Raw genomic sequence first — 19422 nt, forward strand, 5'->3', positions numbered from 1 at the left:
AATATTAGGGAGATCTAAAAGGAGATGTATCATGAGGTTCATAGTGCTAATATACAATGCTATATACGACGTCGTAGTCCGTGTAAAACTATTTCTCGGAGATACGCAACAAGCGTAATCTTCTCTCCGACAGTAATACATCCGGGGTTAAGTTTGAGGGGAAAAAGGCACCGACAAAGCCTTCATCCATAATAATCCTCTCTACTCGAGAGGATGCAAGAGCCACTGCTTGGACTGGGGGTCCAAGCAGGCCTTCTCTGCCTCCTTCCACTCACGAGTCACAAAGTCCGCTCTGGCCTTGGATCTCGGGGTGATCTTTGCAGGGAACTCCTCGGGCATACACACGAAACCCTGGGTCAAACGATCCGGGTCTGGAATAATCGGGCGGCCCTGGGAGTCAGAAGCGGGCTCGATGTTGAAAGCCCAGAGGATTCGGGACATGCCAAGGAAGAGACTGCGCTCAGCGACGTGAATACCAGGGCAGATACGGCGACCAGCGCCGAAGGTGAATTGATCACGCTTGGTGCCGTCAGGGTTGGCGGCGGATTCGCCAAGGCTCTGGTGATCGTTGATGTAGCGCTCTGGATTGAAGACGCGAGGGCTGGGGTGGCGTTTTTCGTCGTGGTGAATACCCCAGACGTTGTTCATGACACCGGCTCCCTTTGGGATGAGGTAGCCCATGTAGTGATCATCCTGAGTAACGGCGTGTGGCACGGCACCGAGAATGGTGGTGGGCATCCAGCGGAGGGTCTCTTTCATGATGGCGCGAATGTATTGCAGGCTATCCTGATCGTCCATGTTTGGCATGCGGTCGGTTCCGACAACGTCATCGATTTCTTTTTGCGCCCGGCGTTGGATCTCAGGATACAAGAGCATAGCTTGAACGAAAGCGTACAGTGTGCTAGAAGTGGTGTCGGAACCAGCCTCCAAGAGGGTACCGGAAATATAGGCAGCCTGGTCGTCATCGAAACCTTCAGACTTCTGTGCTTCGGCCATACCAACGCAGAAGCAAGGCTTGATTGTTCCTCTTCGGATGTCATCCTTTGCCTTGAGCCAGTGTCCCAAATACAGAGCCTTCTCGTGTTTATGGAGGTCCTTAGCCTTCTTGTGGAGAGGTAGGAGGAAGTCTGGTAGGTTTCTGAGCCAAGGGAAGAAGTCAATCAGGGCCGCAGCTCCAGTCTGGTTGATCTCAGCAAATTCAGAGAAACCGTCGAACAATTGCTTCATCTTCGCATCCTCATAAGTTGGGGTACGCCATCCGAAAACCATGGTAGTTGTCAATGCATTGGAGTACCGGCGGATATGGTACAAGAATCGGTCCGGCTCGGTGAGGAACTCGTAGAGCATCTGCTTGTTCTCAAGCATCTGATAAACCACATAGGATTTGGAGGTGGTCACGTTGAGGAGCCCGTGTACCATCTTGCGGAACTGTGCGTGAGGTTAGTAAATAGAACATGTTCATTGATATCAAATTTTCATACTCCACGCCATTTTGGTCCATATCCCTAACGTTCGCTGTTAGTATTCTTGTTCACTTGACGCAAAATTCGTCGAATTGGTAGAACATACCATCATCAGCAGTCTCAAACCACCGCTACATACTTCCTGGCCGATATACATTTCCTGTCTGTGCGAGTAGATTCCACTCTTCTTATCAAGTAATGCCTTGACCGCTTCATCACTGGACAAGACGATCAAGCATTGAGTACCGAGTATGAGACTGTAGACTGGGCCGTATTCTTTAGCCCATTTGGCGAACTGAAGATGGGCATCGCGTTTGGGCATCTAGCGGCAAAGACAATTAGAACGACGTGGTCCAAAGAGGAGAAACAATAGGTATCGGTATCTTAACAGCATACCTGGTGAATATTCCCAAGAAGAGGCAGGGTCGGCGGCCCTGGCGGATAGTTCTTGGGTCGACGGCCAATCGACAACAGGCGCGCGACAGCGATGGCCGCGGCCGTGAGACCCAGAAGAACCGACAAACGCAGCATCTTTGCCCAAATGGCTGAAGAGCGGTGGTATGAGAAGAAAAAGGACTCCTGCGGACACGAAGGAAGAACGGTTCTTGAGAACAACTACACAGAGTGGATGGGCGAGGGCAACCCGTTATGAAGGGTTTGGACGAGTCGACGACCGGCCCGGCTGCAGTTGTGGTTTTTGAAACCCCATCTGGGGTCCGACGGCAGCCTCCATGCTTCGCGGCGACTGTCGTATAATCTGGGGTCTACCGGCGTCTACGCAAAAATTTCCGTGGAGTTTTGTCGGAGCTCGTGTGGGAACAGCGCACGGCGGATGTGGAGGTGGGGGAACGACAGCGGAGCGTTAGTGGGCGGCGACGATCGAGCTGGTGGAACAGCCAATCCAGCTCAACTTAATTGCTCAGTTCGTGTAAATTTGATACTCGAGCCCCGGCAAAAAGGGTGTGCCTTTTGGTTCGTGGGTGGACTGGCCGTGGTAAGCCTTGGGAAGCTGAAAAAGCTTCGAGTTGGATCGAAAGCGAAAAGCGGGCCAAAACTTCGCCTCCGCTCACGCGCGTGCTCCCCGACACGGAGTGAAGTCCTAATTTATGTGCTCTGTACGCAGTATGCGGAGGCCAACAACTTTGCATTGAAGAGGCTGGCTAATCTACCTAGCATTGTTAATGTATTGATGTAGAATCAACTCTTCATAGCAGAAGGCGATGTCAACTTAGGAGAATATTAGTTATATTGCCGTCTCCGAGCCATAGTGATGGGCAAGCTGGAGACGAAGGTACCAGCCACCTGGGCTCCCGAGCGAGCTCTCACTCCTGGCTCCAAAGGTTCCACAGGGGAACGCCTTAAAAAGTAAGCATGGAAAAAAAAATTCTATCTGCAAAAATTTGGGAAAAGCCCGAACTTAATCGGAACGGGACCCGTTGTTGAGAAGCCACCTCCATCTTTCATCAACCGCCCTCTTCACAAGAAAGAAATATTATATAACGCCGCAAAACCGCCACCAACGCCACGCCAGACGATGCAAAGACAATAAGCCAACAGTGATCTCGCAATAGAGGGAATCTCTTTTCTAAAGCAACGTACAAAAAGATAAAAGTAATAGGGTCCCGTCGGGGGGATCCTGAAACGAATCATCTTGGGTTTGGCGAAGGGCCAACCGACGGATCCGAAACGTCAAACCCAGAGGCCAGGGCTGTATTGGGTGCCGGCATGAGCCGCGGTCCGACTTGGCGGGCACCGGCACTGTTGTTTCCGTAAATTGAAGTGGGCGATGTGAATGCCCTCGAAAAATCCACCGAGCCCTCCCTGATCGTGTGGAGTATGTCTTCGTAGCTACCACGCTCGATTGCGTCCTTGAGCCATTGCTCCCAGACATCGTCAAGGGGTACATCTGCTCCTCGCTCTCTGGCCGCTGTGGCCTCGAGCAAGTGCTGGTTGAGGGCAAACCCAACGCTTTCTTCCAGCTCATCCTCGCTACTCTCCTCAGCTGTCCTGTCGCTTTGGACCGAGTCCGATCCGTGGGGTTCCACATTATCTGCCAGCGGGGCCGACTGCAAGGTTGGGAGGCTCTCTTCTTCGCTCCATCGGTGAACAAGAATTGATGGCGGGATGGTCGGGCTTGAAATAAAGATACCATCTGCCGTAGTGTCTCTCACACGCACTCTTTCCTCTCTCTCATAGCGCTCTTTAGCGGATCTTGTGCCTTCCCACCGACAAAGGGACGCTATTTCATCTTCCGTCAGCCCTAGGTCGTCAAACGCCCTGAACAGCTTCGAATGGTGGTAGAATCGGCCCAGTCTCATTCTATGTGGTGGGAACGAATAGTCTAGGCCGGGGTATTGTGCCTCGATGCAATCGAGGGTTCCGTAAAATCTAGAGGTTTCAGCGCGAACTTCGGGGACGAGGTTTCTGGTGATGTGGGATCCGAAGTTCATCGGATCGTTGGGGCGAGGTTTAGGGTAGAGGGCACTGTAGACGAGCTGTGAAACCGAAGGTTTATGCATTGCGATTGACGTCACCGTCTTATCGCGGGCTCAAAGGAAGATTATGACGAGGAGAGGACTCTTATTTTAAACCCGAGATCAGTCTGCCTGCCAAATATGAGGGGAATATAGAGTTGAGGGGCCGTGAATGTGTAGAGGGAGCGAGGATGGAGGGAGGATATTCGGCTCCTGACTCCTTTTGCAGAATTGATTCTGCAAGGCTGGAAGAAGGTGGTCGGTGCGTTTGGGGGCTTAATGGGAGGCGAATTGGAAGGCCACAAAGGATGTTCCGCCGCACGGCCGGGCCTTGGTCAACTGCTGCGCTAGCCCTGGAAGATTTATTGCAGGCGGAGTGAATTTTAGGGATACTTTTCCCCTTGGGTGGTATTCTCGAGGGGAGGAGGTTTCACCAGCCCGACCACGCAGGGAGGGTAGCCAAGGTTCGTGAGCCAAACGGAAACTTTCTGTCTGGGAAATCGGAGCCTGCAGCCCGGTGGTTGGCCGAAGAAAAATCTGACTTCCCTGGTGCGTGGAATTCGTGCTTTTCTGAGCCTGGTTTTTGGAAGCTGGTCAGACAGAGGTGAGCAGGAAGTCACCGGATTTTCCGTCACTTTGTTACCTTGTAGAGCGGAGATGAAGGGGTGAAACAAACTGTTTTGGCTCCCCTTTTATTTTATTTCTGTTTTATTCTGGAGGGGAGAAAGAAGGGGAGGGGAAGAGAGAGGGACAGAAAGACAGGATTTTATTTCACGTCCACCACTTGCATAGGATGGGGCAATGCGGGCGCCTGATGAGGGTTGTTCGGGCACTTCCAAGGGGATTGCTGGGTAGGACGGATCACCTGCAAAGGGCGTGGATCATGCCTTTCCAGCCTTTCCCTGAGATAAATAATAGTTAAGTAGTTGTGCAGCAAGAATAAAGAAGAGAGACAGAGTTTAATCAACCAAAATTAACAAGTGAGCAGTCTGGCATGCAACTCTTAAAACATCAAACCTCTTGTGTTTTTGGTTTCACAATCTTCACAAAACTGTAGCACTTCTGCAGATTTTACAGCGCATTGGAAAGCAGAGATGTTATAATATACCTTGCCGTTTCTTGTTAATACATTCTGCACGAAGGCTTACCTGTTCGGGGCCATCATCGTGGCCTCATTTTACTTGCAGGATTGCACCCATGTTGGTCGAATATAAAAAGCGAACGTGGGACTCCGGGCTGCGGGAGAAAACCGCACAGGTTTCCAGAGGCTGATCGCAGAAAAGCGAGAGGCCAACCACCGCCCGGTTTTACCTGCACCTGTCTGCAACGCCGAGAAATCAGTGGGGCGACAAGGAGCTCCAGTCAATGACAGGGTGACTTGGTCAGTGATGATATCTCCAGTCGTGACCTTTCCGCGAGAATAGCCTGCAGCAATGCAGCCCAGGCGTTGGATTGCTTCAATGTTTCTGGCTGCCCAGTTTGCCCCTCTCGCCTCTCGTTACGTTCCTTTAGTTAGAGTGGCTGATCGTTTTCTGTCTGCTCTCTCTGCACGGAGACCGGAGTTACTCGGTGGTTATGGCTGGAAAGTTGAATGGTCGGCTGATTTTTTGCCTTCTGCATCTCACCGTGCGAGTCGCCTGCGGAAGTCCCTACTGTTAGGTAATCCCACTACATAATAAATGAGTATTTAACTAACTACTATCTTAATGTACTCCGTATTTGTATCAAGAAATCTTCTTATGGTGAGAGCTCTCATATTATCACATCACGTGTTGCCTTTCTCGTCGGGAGAACTTCTCTTTCTTCTTCTCCTTAGAGCTCAGACTGAATATCATCATCATCACCATCATGGAAAGGATTGAGTACATTCGGTTCAAGAACCCGCGGGAGGTTGGATGGCTCATGGCAGACCTCTTCGACATGTACTGGGCATACCCGTTTGATTCCTTCATCTTTAGCTGGTTGGAAAGAACTCCCGATCTGGAGGTTCTTTGCAAGGACGCCACAGATGAGAAGATTCGTTTTTCAACACCACCAGCTCTTCTAGAAGCCATTCACAGCTGTCAAAAAATATCTTCTCCAACTCGATGGCTTCCAAGTAGCGACTTTGGCTTCGTTGGTTTTATACAAAGCGCTATTCATGAGGTTGAAAAGAATGTTTCAAATTACAAAGCCAGAACTGTAAAAATGAACTAAACATGGTTCCTTTTTCCTTCTTCTTCTTCTTCTTCTTCTTCTTCCTCCTCCCTGTTTCTGACCTTCTTATAGCTTCCTTGACCCTCTCTTCTGGAAGATCAGTGCTGGCACTGCCGTTGATGGTCATCATCACATTCTTGGATCTCACTTCTGTCAACACTCTCCTGATCATTGGAGCTGTACAATGCGAGACAACTCAACCCCTTTTAATCAAATCAGAAAAGGGATCGCAGAGACTACATTCTGAAGAGTGAGCTCATTACAGCCACTGCTATCATGTATCGTCAGATGAATGAGATGGTCTATCTCCCCGAGTCCCAGACCCATGGCGCAAGACTAAGATACAAAGATGGACTTTTGATCGTAAGTTTATTCTCGCTCTCTTTCCCCTCTCCTTCTTTATTATTATTGTTTATCTTCTATTTCTTGAGTTGTATGAGCGCTAATGCCCCCTCTGGCCACTATCGTGACTTTTACTGTTGGAAAAGTACGCGTAATTCAAGCAACCTCCAATCCGTCAGAGAAGCTCCCAAAACTTATCTTCACCCTGAGAGCCATTTATGATCTCTCCAGGGATAATTACGACAAGAATACAGTGTATACGGTTATGGAATGGATTCGAAGCCCTCCTCGACCTCAGTCAACCAAGCTGCTTCAATCAACCGATAAAACGTCAGCCAAGCAAAGAGCCCCAGCCAACTAAACACCTTGCCTTGAGAGGCCCGAAACAGTAATATTATACTATTACACAAAGTGTATGACATGGTAATGATACCATTTTCGTGGGCGGACTACTAGGAGTTTCTTATATGTTATGGAATTATAAGGCGAGATAGTATACTCAGAACGGCTGGCCATGAATTCAATGATTTAACGTAATTTTGTTATTAGCCATTTACCCATCTATTAGAAGAAGACTATAAGAATGACAGACGCACCATTTTCTAGAATCAATGGATGACGTTGGCGCAAAATAAATATCGCTCTGTTAGAGAGTAGAGATGCAAGTTAATAGCCACTGAATGATCCGTCGTTTACCTTGCCAAAAGCCTCAACTACTTGCAACCAAACAACTATCCCGTCGATATTTCTTCTTGCCATCACTCAACAATGTATTAGTCTGAACTGCCATTCCTGCGCCAAGTGTCGAGTTGCAGATACGGCACTTGTACGGGGCACGCTGTGTAGATCCCGTGGGAAAGTGAAGAGGCAGTCACTTCGACCTCCGCCGTGGGAAATGTAGACCATATGGCCCTTGAAGCATATGGCCCTTTCATATAACTATAAAAAGTATGAAAGTGTAAAGGCGTCTTTTGGATTACCATATCCTATATTGACTATCTACCTGTACGGAGTAGAGCCATGAGAAATTGACATTAATCCAGAAGAGGAAACCCCCATTTTTGTCACAACCAACTAACTAAGTATTCAAGTCAGATCTATACCTGGTAGAGGAGGAATATGCTTGTCATTCACCAAGCTTGGATTCAAGAGATCCGCTAATCAATGTGGGTCGTGTGAGTGAGGTGCGAGTTAGATTAACACCACCCAATGCAACAAGCTCCAACAATAAGTGAGCCACAGGGATTCAAGGCTCAAAAACTTTCAAATCTGCAATAAAAATTAATTACTCTGTACGGAGTACGGAGTACAGGTTCCAGATTTATTTCTTCTTTAGACTTAGCTCCATTTTGCGCTGCAACAACATTTCTCCATTGCACTTGGAAGAATTCATGAGAGATATAGTAGCTGGCAGATGGCGGATGGCGGATGGCAGAGAGTGAGGAAGAGCACAATGGATATAGTATCTAGATCCCAAATGCAAAGACAGTGGCTGCAGAGATATATTTACTTTACCAATACATTTCTGATTTTGAGTATATTTCTATATAGTTGATTCACAGATACATTTCTCACAATTAATAGATGCCAACACATTTCTAAATTGAATACTCCGTACAGAGTACATGACTGGAACTGTTGAGCTCTGCACATGCTTCCTTTTCTATATACATTTCCTTAATTTATATATGTTTCCTGATTTTCTATATGGATTTGAAAATAGATAATTGCTTGTCCCTAGATACTGAATCCATACGGCAACATTGCAGGTGGAAATATCGTTCTGTCGGGAAAATGTTTTCTCTCATATTGAAACAATGGCTCAACCATGGATCCGCTGTTGCCTAAGTATTCTACGCTGACGGTCACGTGGATTACGAGGTTCGGGGCCGGCGGATCAACTCCATCAGAAGCTGGGAATGGAGATGGAAAGCTGCTTGAAGAGGATGGGGGTGCTTAGTGCTAGAGTCACTGCGAGGCGACGAAGCGTTTGCTGCTAACCACCGTGCTTCTGTCAGTTTGGTGCATATAACTAAGTAACTGGTTAAGCTTTCAGTCAAGAGCTTCCCCTGAAGACCTTCCAAGTTATCCCTGAACAACAGCCTTCGTTTGCTGAGTTCAGTTTAAGGTCATGTAAAAATCCCCCACGGCTTTCTGACGAGATACTTCGACGGTGAGCATAATGTCGACCTTCAATGGGATCGTCGAAGGTCCGTCAACCCCTGAACCTTGAACCTAAGACTGTGTTACTGACTTATTCCCAGAGTTTCCTCTGATCCGAAGTACAAAAACCCTCCGAAAGCTGGAATAGGTAAACGGGTATTAATCGGAAAACAGTTGACTATTTTCGAAAGAACCCCGATAGGCCTCCGCCCCAGGCCTGTTTTCTCAGCCATGTTCACAGTGACCATCTCCAGGGCCTGGAGTCCTTGAGGTCACCTTTCGTTTATTGCTCTGCAGCCACAAGAAAGGTAAACTTGTTCGATAGACCTTTGTCCGTCCAAGAGCATGCTTAGGATGTCCTAGATTCTTCTACGTATTGAAAAGTACCCCCATAGGATGAACTTTGCCAAAGGCATTCTGGAGACAAGGAAGCAAGAGTATAAGCACCTGGCAAAGCTTCTGGTATAGCCACCGTGTATTGCTTCCGGCCATACACCAGCGCTCACTTTTTCTTGTACCAGAGACCCATACCGTTACATGTACCGACAGAAATTGAGTTGACACCGGGAAGCACCATCCGGGTTACCCTGTTCAATGCAAACCATTGCCCAGGTGCTGTTATGTTCCTCATTGAAGGAAATGGCAAAGCAATTCTTTATACCGGCGATGTCAGAGGTAATCAAGTTTCCAGCTCTTCTGAGTCCCCGCTATTGACGCAGGCGCTTACCCAGACCAGCTGAGCCTTGGTGGGTTGAGAGCCTGATTAGAAACCCTATTCTTATCCCCTATACACTAGGGGACTGTCGGCTAGACAGGATCTACCTAGATACGACTTTTGCCATAAAATCGGATATTTACTCTGCTTTCCCCTCCAAGGCAGAAGGAATTAAGGAATTACTCCACAAAGTCAAAGCCTACCCTGAAGACACCATATTCTACTTCCGCAATTGGACATTTGGATACGAGGATGTTTGGATAGCTCTCTCGGCTGCACTCAACACAAAGGTAACGAAAACTATCTCTCATACCTTCTAGACTGATTCCGCTAATGCTTAACAGATTCATGTTGATCAATATCAGTTGAAACTTTATCAATCACTTGCGCTACGGACTAGTTGCGAGTTGGCTGTCGACGAGGCTCCATATTTATGCGGCTTTACTTTGGGGAATTCACGGATCTCCGGCTGTTTAACGGACCAGATTGATATAAAGTCGGTCAGGATACATAGTTGCGAACCTGGAGTTGTCTGCTCCACGATTTCCTCACGGCCTTCGGTATACATAACTCCAATTGTTACCCGTACCCAGGGAGGGTTAGACGTACTAGAATTAGGCGCCGGTGGCGGTGTTGGTGACCTAACGCAGGGTCATGATCTTCAGTTTCCTGACGCATCTGTTGTCGAACGGTTCGTCAGCTTGTGCTCTGAGTATATCCAGGACCCCGAAAAGCGCCAGATGATTGTAGATGCTGCCACAAAGGCATATGAATCCAACTCAAAGTCGTTGTCGCTAGAACCATTCTGCGTCAAGGAAGAGGACGGGATGACCCTCAAAAACCTCGTGGCGATGCTCTGTCAAGGATCAAAAAGCAGCATGTTTCCAGGCCAAAGTCAGCCCAGAACCAATCATTTGCCAAATACCATAGTACGTCAGATCTTTGTGTTCGTGGCTTCTTGCAATTGGCGTTCAGCGCTAATATCATGATAGAGATTTCCGTACTCCCGCCACTCCTCTTACGACGAGCTTTGCTCCCTGGTCAGTGTTTTTCGACCAAAGGATGTCTACCCCTGTACCGTCGACGCAGGAAGCTGGACCGAGTCGGTTTCCATGGAAAATCTCTTCGGTCATTTATGCTTAGGTTCTATATTTGCTCATGACGCTGAGATGAGAGCTATAGTGAAACAGGATGAATCTCGGCCACGAAAGAAAGTACGCCGCAACAGTGATGCGTCCTCGGCCGCTGCATCGACCCAGCGATCGAATATTGAGGCAAGCTTCTCCAAAGCAGCATCATCCCCCAAATCTCCACAAGCACTTGAGTATCCCGTGATTGTTCTCAGTTCAGATTCAGAAGGGCAAAATTCACAACCCGGAAAAGGACAGCCTGCTGAGCATTTGGATTTTGCGACAGCCGACACGGACTTGTCATTCTCTTTCCCATCACAAATCACAAGTAATCTTTCTCTATCACAGCCAGACGAGTTGTCAACGTCGCGTGGCATCAGAATCCAAGCTATCAGACAGGCTTTGGAACAAAAGGCCCTTAGTAACGAAATTGATTTTTTCCTCGAATCATCGTTCACGGACTCGCAGGCTCAATCGCAGCCACAAGGACTATTCTCGCCACAATATGCTAGTTCAAACCTCCAGCATTCCTCCTTCGCAATCCCCGAAGAGAATCTAGAGCATGCTGCATCAGACCCCGACACACAGCTTCAACTCTTATCCGACTATGAAGACACCGGAGATAACTATCCTCCCAGCACCCCCCTATCAATCTCGCCATCAGCATTTGATCCTCAAGACATTATTGAAATGGCCTCAGATGACGATAACAAAGACAACGAAAACGATCCGGACCAAGCCACAACCCTCCCACCTAGTTGTCAGGACCGCAAGGCGTCAATGCTAAGACGTATGCATTCAAGGATCTCTGCGTATCGTGCGGCCAAGCACGAGACGTGGTCGACTCTCTACTCGCTCATTTCGGCAGGCAATAATCATACTGTGATGGATGAAGAGCTTTGAATAGTTGTATTCCCTTTTTTTTTCTTTTTTTTTTTTGGAGCAAGGAGTTCCGGGCGCGTTATCTTACTGTTTTTCTGGGAGAGCTTATTGCGAATTTAGAATTTCAGATAACTCAATGGTCCATCTCTGTAGGGCGTTGGGGATTAGCAAAAAAGGATGCTCACGTGGAGGCGCACAGGACCAAGAGAATAGATATGCAATAAAATGTACTAATATTCATCAAAACAGGTACAGAAGGATACTATCGCCATGAGCATTACTTTTCCACGACTAATCTGTGGAGACGTTCTATGGTCTCCACCAATTTTCAGTAAACGAAATAATCTTGTGTTAAAGGCAACTCTGACACTGGCTCAGCGGTGCACTCTTCCCCGTCAGCCTCGACAACCTAGGCAATACGACAGTCAGCGCTTACAACAAAGGTGTCTTTAGAAAGGTGGAACATAAAGAACATATATGACACTTACATAGCTCTCCGGATCGACTCTCATTTTGGGCATAATATCATTAAATTTCATATCTCTCTTGCTTATATTCCGACAATTCTTCACTGGCTCGATCCGCTTCTTCAGGCGGTAACTGTCGATGATACCAAGCTTGATGGATGCTTGGGATACGAACATGATTGAGGCTTTAGGGTTAAGACTCTTAGAAAAGAGGGAATCTAGTTAACTCGTCGTCCAAATCAGATGGATTACGATGAGCATTCCACTTACAGCGTACATAGGCCTCATAATAATAGGCTCGATTGTGGGGATAGAGCCATTGGGATCACCCTGGACATCTCTATGTCAGCACATTCCTCTCCTTCGAATGCTGGTACCAAAATAAGTGGTATAGAGGCGATCATACCATCTGCGCTGAGACAGCCATTCCAGACTTCAAGACCATACTCGGTTTAGTCCCAAAGTTGGCAAATTTCCACAGAACCAAATCAGCGGTCTTGCCAACTTCCACGCTCCCAATAGTGTGGGCCATCCCCTGTGCAATGGCAGGGTTGATGGTGTACTTGCTGATATACCGTTTAACCCTAAAATTATCAGAATCCGTCCCTTCATCTTCCTTGAGTCGCCCTCGTTCCATTTTATTCTTATGTGCAGTGTTCCATGTCCGAACAACAACTTCTCCACAGCGTCCCATAGCTTGAGAGTCCGAGGATAGCATGCTGATGGCTCCCGTGTCATGAAGAACGTCTTCTGCAGCAATTGTCTCGGATCGGATCCGGCTTTCCGCAAAAGCCACGTCTTCAGGAATATCTTTGGACAAATGATGGCAGACCATTACCATGTCCAGATGTTCATCTAAAGTATTTACCGTATACGGACGAGTGGGATTCGTACTGCTGGGCAGGACGTTTGGCTTCTCGACGACGGATATGATATCTGGAGCGTGGCCTCCTCCAGCACCCTCAGTGTGGTACGTATGAATCACTCGATTTTTAAAGGCATTGATGGTCTGTTCAACGAAGCCAGATTCGTTCAGGGTGTCGGTATGGATGAGACATTGAATATCGAACTCGTCGCAGACCTGGAGGCATGTATCAATGACAGCCGGCGTTGCACCCCAATCTTCATGCACCTTCAAGCCAGCGGCTCCTGCACGGCATTGATCCCTCAGAGATGGAAGACCGCTGTCATTACCTTTGCCTGTAAGGCCAACGTTTATTGGAAGATGATCACAAGCCTGCATCATCGTCTTGAACTGATTTGGAGCCGGTGTGCATGTAGTCGCATTTGATCCCTCAGTTGGACCGGTGCCGCCACCGAGAAGAGTCGTGACTCCGGAGGCGAGGGCTTCCTCGACCTGCTGTGGGCATATAAAATGGACGTGTGTGTCAATTCCTCCTGCAGTGACAATTTTTCCTTCACATGCGATAACATCTGTCGAAGAGCCAACTATCATGTTGGGGGTGACACCATCCATCATGTCTGGGTTTCCAGCTTTGCCGATTCCGCAGATCAATCCATCTTTTAGTCCAATATCAGCCTTGTAAATACCCGTCCAATCGACAATTAGCGCGTTCACCAGGACTGTATCCAGGACATCCACGGAATGCCTTCCTGTAGCTTGCCCCATCCCGTCTCTTATGGTCTTGCCACCACCGAATGAACATTCGTCACCATAGTAGGTCAGGTCCTTTTCGACTTTAATCCACAAATCTGTGGTTCCTAGCTTGACTACATCTCCAGTGGTAGGACCAAACATTCGAGCATATGCTTCCCGCGTCATTGAAAATGGCTCGATCAAATGAGCATCCTGTTTAGGCTCCGGAGTGTACGCAAATCCAGCTTTTTGCAGACGCATGATGATTTCATCAACTCTTCGGAAATCCACCTGCCCGACGGCGATGTGGTTACCCCCTCGAATGATTCTCTTGCCGCCAATTTCGACGAGAGGGATTGCCTTGGTAGCACCGGGTTCAAAGCGGATAGACGTCCCAGCTGGGATGTCAAGGCGATATCCGTACGCCTTCGCACGGTCGAAGTCCAATTGTGGATTCACCTCTATAAAATGATAGTGTGAACCAACCTAATGGCTGTAAGCGTTAATTCTTATCGACGGAAGCAGCTAAGCAAGGCAACATAGCATTCAAAAGAACGAAAGCCCACTAGAAGTGCTTTACATACTCACCTGAATGGGCCGGTCTCCTCGACTTGTCACTTTAAGCATAATTCTATTTCTCCCGGCATTGAGCTCAATTTTCTTGCTCGTTTTGAGGGGTATCACAGCGCCAGGCATCTTCTCTGGCTGATAGTCATCCGGATCAGGATCCGGGAACGTTTCTTTCGGCGGCACAGGCAAAAAGCTTCCGTAGAGGGCTTTCTCCAGGTCGCCATCATCCGAACAAACGGGATTGACCACGGTGATCAGGTTGGTCCCAGTGGGAAAAGTTCCTTCAACTTGAACTTGTTTCAAGGTGGCCACGACAGAGGGTAGGACATGTCGACGTCCAAGCATCTCCTTGCCGATCGTCATGAGATCTGCCACCGAATTGTTGCCATCTCGAATAAGCTGCCAGTGCGATGTTAGTTGGAAGTTCTACTCCGAGAAACATCCATTCTAAAGAAGGCTTGACGCGGCCTGTAAAATGCATAACTTGACTGACTGGCTCGCAACCCCCACGTACCTCTTGGAGATTGGATGCGATCAACGCCTAGAACACCCATGTTAGAATCGTTGAAAAACCAAGCCATGACAAGAACACCAAGCTTTTTTGTTCAACTTACAGTCGCTTCTGCATGATTCAACCTCACTCCCCGGGCCAATCTCCGCTGGGCCAGAAATCCCAGATTAGAGATGGTCAGTTTATCGATCTACTTGCAGCAGCCATCAGCGTCGGATTCACCAATACTCCTTCAATCCTCATACAGTACTCCGTAGACAATAGGGCGATCAGGAAGAGAAAAAGAAAATCATGTCGAGTTTGTTTTACAAGAGCTATCCACCCAATTTCATCTGTAACTGGCCGAATGATTCAAGCAGTGAGGAGTCAAGGCACATAGGGCTGGCGAATCGCCTACCTCTCGCGGCACGAGCTGCATTGCTAGTCGACTGAGGCCACCTTGGCGGCGTATCGTGCTAGTCAAGGATGGAGTGAGCCTATCAAGCGGAGAAAAGCGGGCAGCTTCAATGCGCTGTGAATTTAACCACAATACTCACCTTGCTCTTCTTGACTGTACGCTGCGAACCGGAAGTAAGAGCAATAATGATTAATGTCAAAATGGTTCTGCCGAAGGGCCGGCTTTATGTAGTCCGAGATTTAAGTTGCAGGCAGGCGGGGGTGGTTGGGCGGGTTTAACTTCCAGGCCCATCAATCCCATCATCTATTCCGGCAGCAGGCCAAAGCAAGGTTTTGACTTCTGTGCTTTCGTCAATTACGCTAGGTCAAGGAGTGTCCAGTTGTATGTGTGTACATACATCCATCTCGGATAGGGAGACGGGGTAAGGATGTTTCACAACAGCAGTGGCTATATCTATGTATGCGCATTGGCCTTTGGGATACAATTTTATCGGCAACCTGCTCATTCTAGCCCACCGGGAACGTGTCTTTGGAGATATCAACCCACTAGTTATAATGGTCGCCCTCCGTTGGCTGCAAAGGGTCACCCATCCATACTACCTTATCGCCGTAGCTCCACAGTATCCATGCGGTTATACCCGTAGCTCGCAAACTTAGCCTAGGATCCTTGATTCATGAAGTTACGTGGCTTGGTGTTTTGCTAACGATGCACTTCGTAGACCGTGCACCTTCGCAGTCGCACGATCTCGCGCATGGTCCCGGTACCCGAAGCGGGCCTTGCCGGCGGATCAACACTCGATGGTGTGAATGATGAAGCGTATATAGTCAAGATGGCCTTTCGGAATACAAATCCACTTTTACATTCAAATATCGATAAGACAGAAAGGCCTAAAGCTGGCTCAAAGAAAGTACAATATGAATCCGTGGGAGCCCCCCGAAAAAAAAAAAAAAAAGAAAAAAGAAAAGTAAAAAAAAAGAAAGAAGACAACCATGAAACATATGAGCGTTTGCCTTGTCAAGTGGACTGTTCTCCAGCAGCTCAAGTTTGATGCACGCGAAAAGATCCATTGCAGAGCAAACAATAATGTCGAATGTAGACGAAACCCTGAACAAATTGTGAAAATTGCAGAGACGAAAGTGAGCCAGACTCCATTCTGCTAAACATACACATTCGATACGATTAATTCTCAAAGGTTTTGGCAAATTTACTCCGCTGCAGCAGCTTCACTCTTGCGCTTCTTACGAGTCTTCTTCTCACTCTTTGGTGTCTCAGCAACTGCAGGTTGGGCACGTTTTGGCTTCTCCTCCGCTGCAGCCTTTCCCCTTTTCTTTTTCTCAGGTGAAGGCTTCTTGGGCGGCGACGGTTTCGGTGGAGAAGCGACAGGCGCTGGTAATTTCGCATCAAGAGTGCGGCGTCTCTTGGAAGAGCGAGGTGGAGTAGGCTCGCGGGGAGGCTCTGGAGTGGCCTCTTCTTCCTCTGATGACGAGGATTCCTCAGAGCTGCGATCTTCCGTAGCTTGGCGGACACCTTCGTGCAATTGCTGCTGTGCGGCTGCAGCTTCATTGACGGCCTCATCTTCCACTGGAATAGCCAAACCAGCTTTGTAGGCCTTCATCTTCGCCTTATAGACATTAAGGTTTTGCTTATAGAGTGTTTGCCAGACCTATGGAGAGAGGAAGAGTGGTCAGTTTACCTTGTACATTAAAATGAGAAGTTTTCTTTTCTTTGGTGGAAGCATACCTCTCTTTCCTGAGCATTCATAGCAGCCCATCGCCTCGTACCTTCGTCTGCGACTTCTTTAGGCCGAGCGTTCTGACCTAGTTCATCCGCGATCTTCTGACGGTTGTGGTGCATGTAGAGGAAGTACGGAGTTAGCGCGCGCTTGGGCGCGTTGGGATCCGGAGGAGCCCGCTTGCGCTTCTTTTTGCGCTCGCCTTCGGGGCCTGGACTCGGGGGTCGCGCGACATTAAGAAGGCCATTTTCAAGGAGGCTGCTGGTGATTCCGCCGATATCAAGGGCGGAGGGTCCGCGGTTCAAGACGGTGTTGGCGTGGTTGATGTAAGCTTTCGAGAGATCAGAAACAGCGGATTGGAGGCTCGCGAGAGCAATGATGACCTGTGCGGAGTGTTAGAGTTCGACCGGGGATATATTTAGGGGCGGGCTATTAGGTATAAGATAGGAGGCAATATAGTTAGGCGCGAGGGGCGCGAGTGCCTTGGGGCATTACGCAGCAGCTCTGCGGGGAGAAGGTTTGCCACTGGGATGGTGGGGTTCCGAGGGAAGCTGATGGGGAGGCCAATCGGGGGCGTTGGTGGGAAAAAACAAGCGAAGAGCAAAAGCGCCCAGAGACGCGACAAAATCAAAACATCCAAGCGCCATGCGACGCGACACATATACTCCAGTGTTTCTAGGAGGAAATGCGACACGATCTGATGGAAACAGCTTTGCGCAAAAAGAAGAAAAAAAGAGCGGGGAGATTTAGGTTCCTGTGATACTCACACTGTCGCGTGTTCTCGTGAAGTCGTCGATGTTGACTGTCACGATGGCAGTGCTGTCCTTGCTGGACTGGTCAGGCTTAGGCGCCGTTCCGGACATGGGGGGCAACGGGGTAGCTAAGGCCGATTTGGTCAAAATGATAAGTATCAAGTAAGAAACGAGATGGAATTATATTATTTATCGATGTTAATTTTGGGATGTTCGGCGATGGTTGGGCCGGGAGTGGGCGGGAAGGGAAAGAAAGGCGAAAATAATAGGGAAGGAAAATTTTCGGGGGGTTGGAGGTGGGAACGGCGCTCACTAAATAGTTAGGCTGCGCTAGAGGTTGATCCAGTTGATCCTCTCACCAAAGCTGGAGGGGAGGGCGCCAGGATCGGAGCCCTGAACCCTTAACCAGAAAACAAATCAGAAAGCCCCCCGTTTTAGGGCAAGTTTAAGCGTAGGCGACCCCCGTTCAACGGGCGTCCAAGCCCTCAGCGATCTGCGCTAGTCCTAAAAGCGTATACCGCCGCCCTCGCCCCCCAGGACAAGCTCAGATGTTGAGTGCGCGGGAACCGATTTTTAGCGGTGCCGTCCCTAAAGTGCCATCCAACGATGGCGATTCTCCTCCATGTTCATAATCCTCCATACGGAATAGAGACAACCAGAACACGCGCGCGATGCACCAGTTTTCTCAATTATATAGTGTATAATTTAATCAGATTTATTTTGTTCGTAGATGTTGTATCCCTCTCTTGATTTCGAACATGCCCGGCGAGGGTTATTCCTCAGCGCGCCGGCGCAAGGCTCCTTGGTAGAGCAAGACTTAAATTCTCGCTGCGTTGGCTACCACCGTGGTCACAATGCTTCCCTCTGTGGGAGGCTACCAGTGCGCGAGAGAGGAGATGTACAGTGTGGTTGGCATGAACGAATGGCCGGATGAGCGTATAGTACGGAGTACGTGCAGAAGGCAGCCCGAGAGCATAAGCTCATCTCCTCAGTGCAGGTGTGGCCTGGGACTATCGCTGTTGCAGTGGTGGCAAGTGACGCCAAGGCGCTCTAACGAGCAATCACAGTGAGTAAGAAAGCCTCTACCGCCTAAACCTCCCAGCTTCAGCACCCCGATCAGTCCACACACAGCCCGTTCTACTGGCACATTGAAAAGCTTCGCTTTTGTAATTATGTAGTCACGTAGAATTCCAAGTTCAATTCTGATATTTGTTGTGGCGATGTTTATATAGCCAACCATTACCTCCTATAAAATTCGTGATTGTGAACCGGGGACAGTGAGTGTTGAACGGTGTGCGATCCGGCCTGGAATGGATACAGAGGACTTAAAACTCCAGAGTAGGTCGTTAACTAAGTGTGTGGGGGGGGTCGGAGCGAGCCATCACTATAACAAGGGATCATCTTAAGAAATGCAGGCTCCCAGCGGTACGCGGCTCAGGGGCTGCAACACCCGCAAACATAAGTTTAGTGGGCTTCCACGCTTGTCGTCTAACCACTGCGCGACATAAAAGCTTGTGTGAAATGCCTGCTGAAATGCCGTTTCCAACCACCAAACACTGTCCACTTGACCCATCGAGAGCCGAAGAGACCCCCTATGTTCCCTCCCCATAGTGTAAGGAGTAAGAACTTGAAGTTAGAATGTAAGCAGATATGGTGCTGTATTTAACTGTTCCCGCGTAATCCAAGCATACGAAGTATGGAGTACGGAGTAAGGACCAAGAAAAAAAGCCGTGAATAAAAAGTAAATTCCGACACCGGGAATCGAACCCGGGGCTGCTGTGACCTACTTGAGAGACAGCGATGTTACCTCTACACCATATCGGACTGTTGCTACCCTTTGTACCAAAAACCAGGAAAAAAAATAAATACTATAAAGCCTAAGGTAGAGGTTAAAAAAAATGCGACTGTGTCCACTGCTAACTCAACATCCTTACCTTTTCTCCACTCCGGGGGCGTTGAGCGGCTTGTGAGCTGCAAAATGGGCCTGGCTGGGGCCATAAACAAGTGTTTGCTTATGCTCTAGCCCGGTAC

The 19422-nt window shown here is 48.6% G+C and overlaps 6 protein-coding genes and 1 non-coding gene across 7 annotated transcripts; 2 read left to right on the forward strand and 5 right to left on the reverse strand.

The window, feature by feature from the left end:
• Positions 1-66: 66 nt before the first annotated feature.
• D8B26_000551 (uncharacterized protein) lies at positions 67-1994 on the reverse strand (the record flags this gene model as incomplete). Its single annotated transcript, XM_003071358.2, has 4 exons — positions 67-1428; positions 1482-1505; positions 1570-1785; positions 1860-1994. 4 exons carry the CDS (start codon positions 1992-1994, stop codon positions 202-204), a joined length of 1602 nt encoding a protein of 533 aa, XP_003071404.2. The 3' UTR covers positions 67-201.
• Positions 1995-3109: 1115 nt separating this feature from the next.
• D8B26_000552 (uncharacterized protein) lies at positions 3110-3982 on the reverse strand (the record flags this gene model as incomplete). The annotated part of the gene is made up of 1 exon (XM_003071359.2): positions 3110-3982. One exon carries the CDS (start codon positions 3980-3982, stop codon positions 3110-3112), a length of 873 nt encoding a protein of 290 aa, XP_003071405.1.
• A 1803-nt stretch (positions 3983-5785) lies between these two features.
• On the forward strand, positions 5786-6133 carry D8B26_000553 (uncharacterized protein; the record flags this gene model as incomplete). The annotated part of the gene is made up of 1 exon (XM_066123262.1): positions 5786-6133. The coding sequence occupies one exon, from the start codon at positions 5786-5788 to the stop codon at positions 6131-6133; it is 348 nt and encodes a 115-aa protein (XP_065979336.1).
• Positions 6134-9034: 2901 nt separating this feature from the next.
• On the forward strand, positions 9035-11386 carry D8B26_000554 (uncharacterized protein; the record flags this gene model as incomplete). The annotated part of the gene is made up of 5 exons (XM_003071360.2): positions 9035-9100; positions 9160-9313; positions 9375-9643; positions 9698-10282; positions 10346-11386. The coding sequence occupies 5 exons, from the start codon at positions 9035-9037 to the stop codon at positions 11384-11386; spliced, it is 2115 nt and encodes a 704-aa protein (XP_003071406.2).
• URE1 (Urease) lies at positions 10499-15097 on the reverse strand. The gene is made up of 9 exons (XM_003071361.2): positions 15047-15097; positions 14908-14965; positions 14614-14700; positions 14514-14540; positions 14018-14398; positions 12239-13915; positions 12103-12162; positions 11854-12033; positions 10499-11774 (listed from the first exon to the last, which is right to left on the reverse strand). The coding sequence occupies exons 2-9, from the start codon at positions 14926-14928 to the stop codon at positions 11694-11696; spliced, it is 2514 nt and encodes an 837-aa protein (XP_003071407.2). The 5' UTR covers positions 14929-14965; positions 15047-15097; the 3' UTR covers positions 10499-11693.
• A 647-nt stretch (positions 15098-15744) lies between these two features.
• Positions 15745-17502, reverse strand: D8B26_000556 (uncharacterized protein; the record flags this gene model as incomplete). The annotated part of the gene is made up of 3 exons (XM_003071362.2): positions 15745-16570; positions 16648-17022; positions 17407-17502. The coding sequence occupies 3 exons, from the start codon at positions 17500-17502 to the stop codon at positions 16112-16114; spliced, it is 930 nt and encodes a 309-aa protein (XP_003071408.1). The 3' UTR covers positions 15745-16111.
• Positions 17503-19137: 1635 nt separating this feature from the next.
• Positions 19138-19215, reverse strand: D8B26_000557. The gene has a single exon. It is a non-coding gene; the product is annotated as a tRNA-Glu (tRNA).
• Positions 19216-19422: the final 207 nt, after the last annotated feature.

This window comes from Coccidioides posadasii, chromosome 1 (assembly GCF_018416015.2).
Source record: "Coccidioides posadasii str. Silveira chromosome 1, complete sequence".
Taxonomy (NCBI): domain Eukaryota; kingdom Fungi; phylum Ascomycota; class Eurotiomycetes; order Onygenales; family Onygenaceae; genus Coccidioides; species Coccidioides posadasii.

Excerpts from the sequence above, each read along its gene's own strand:
- URE1 (XM_003071361.2), bottom strand. The coding sequence starts at position 14,928 with ATGCAGCTCGTGCCGCGAGAG. Across the intron at positions 12,163-12,238 it reads TGGCTGTCTCAGCGCAGATG|GGTGATCCCAATGGCTCTAT; the intron begins GTATGATCGCCT and ends AGAGATGTCCAG. Across the intron at positions 11,775-11,853 it reads GAGTCGATCCGGAGAGCTAT|GTTGTCGAGGCTGACGGGGA; the intron begins GTAAGTGTCATA and ends CGTATTGCCTAG.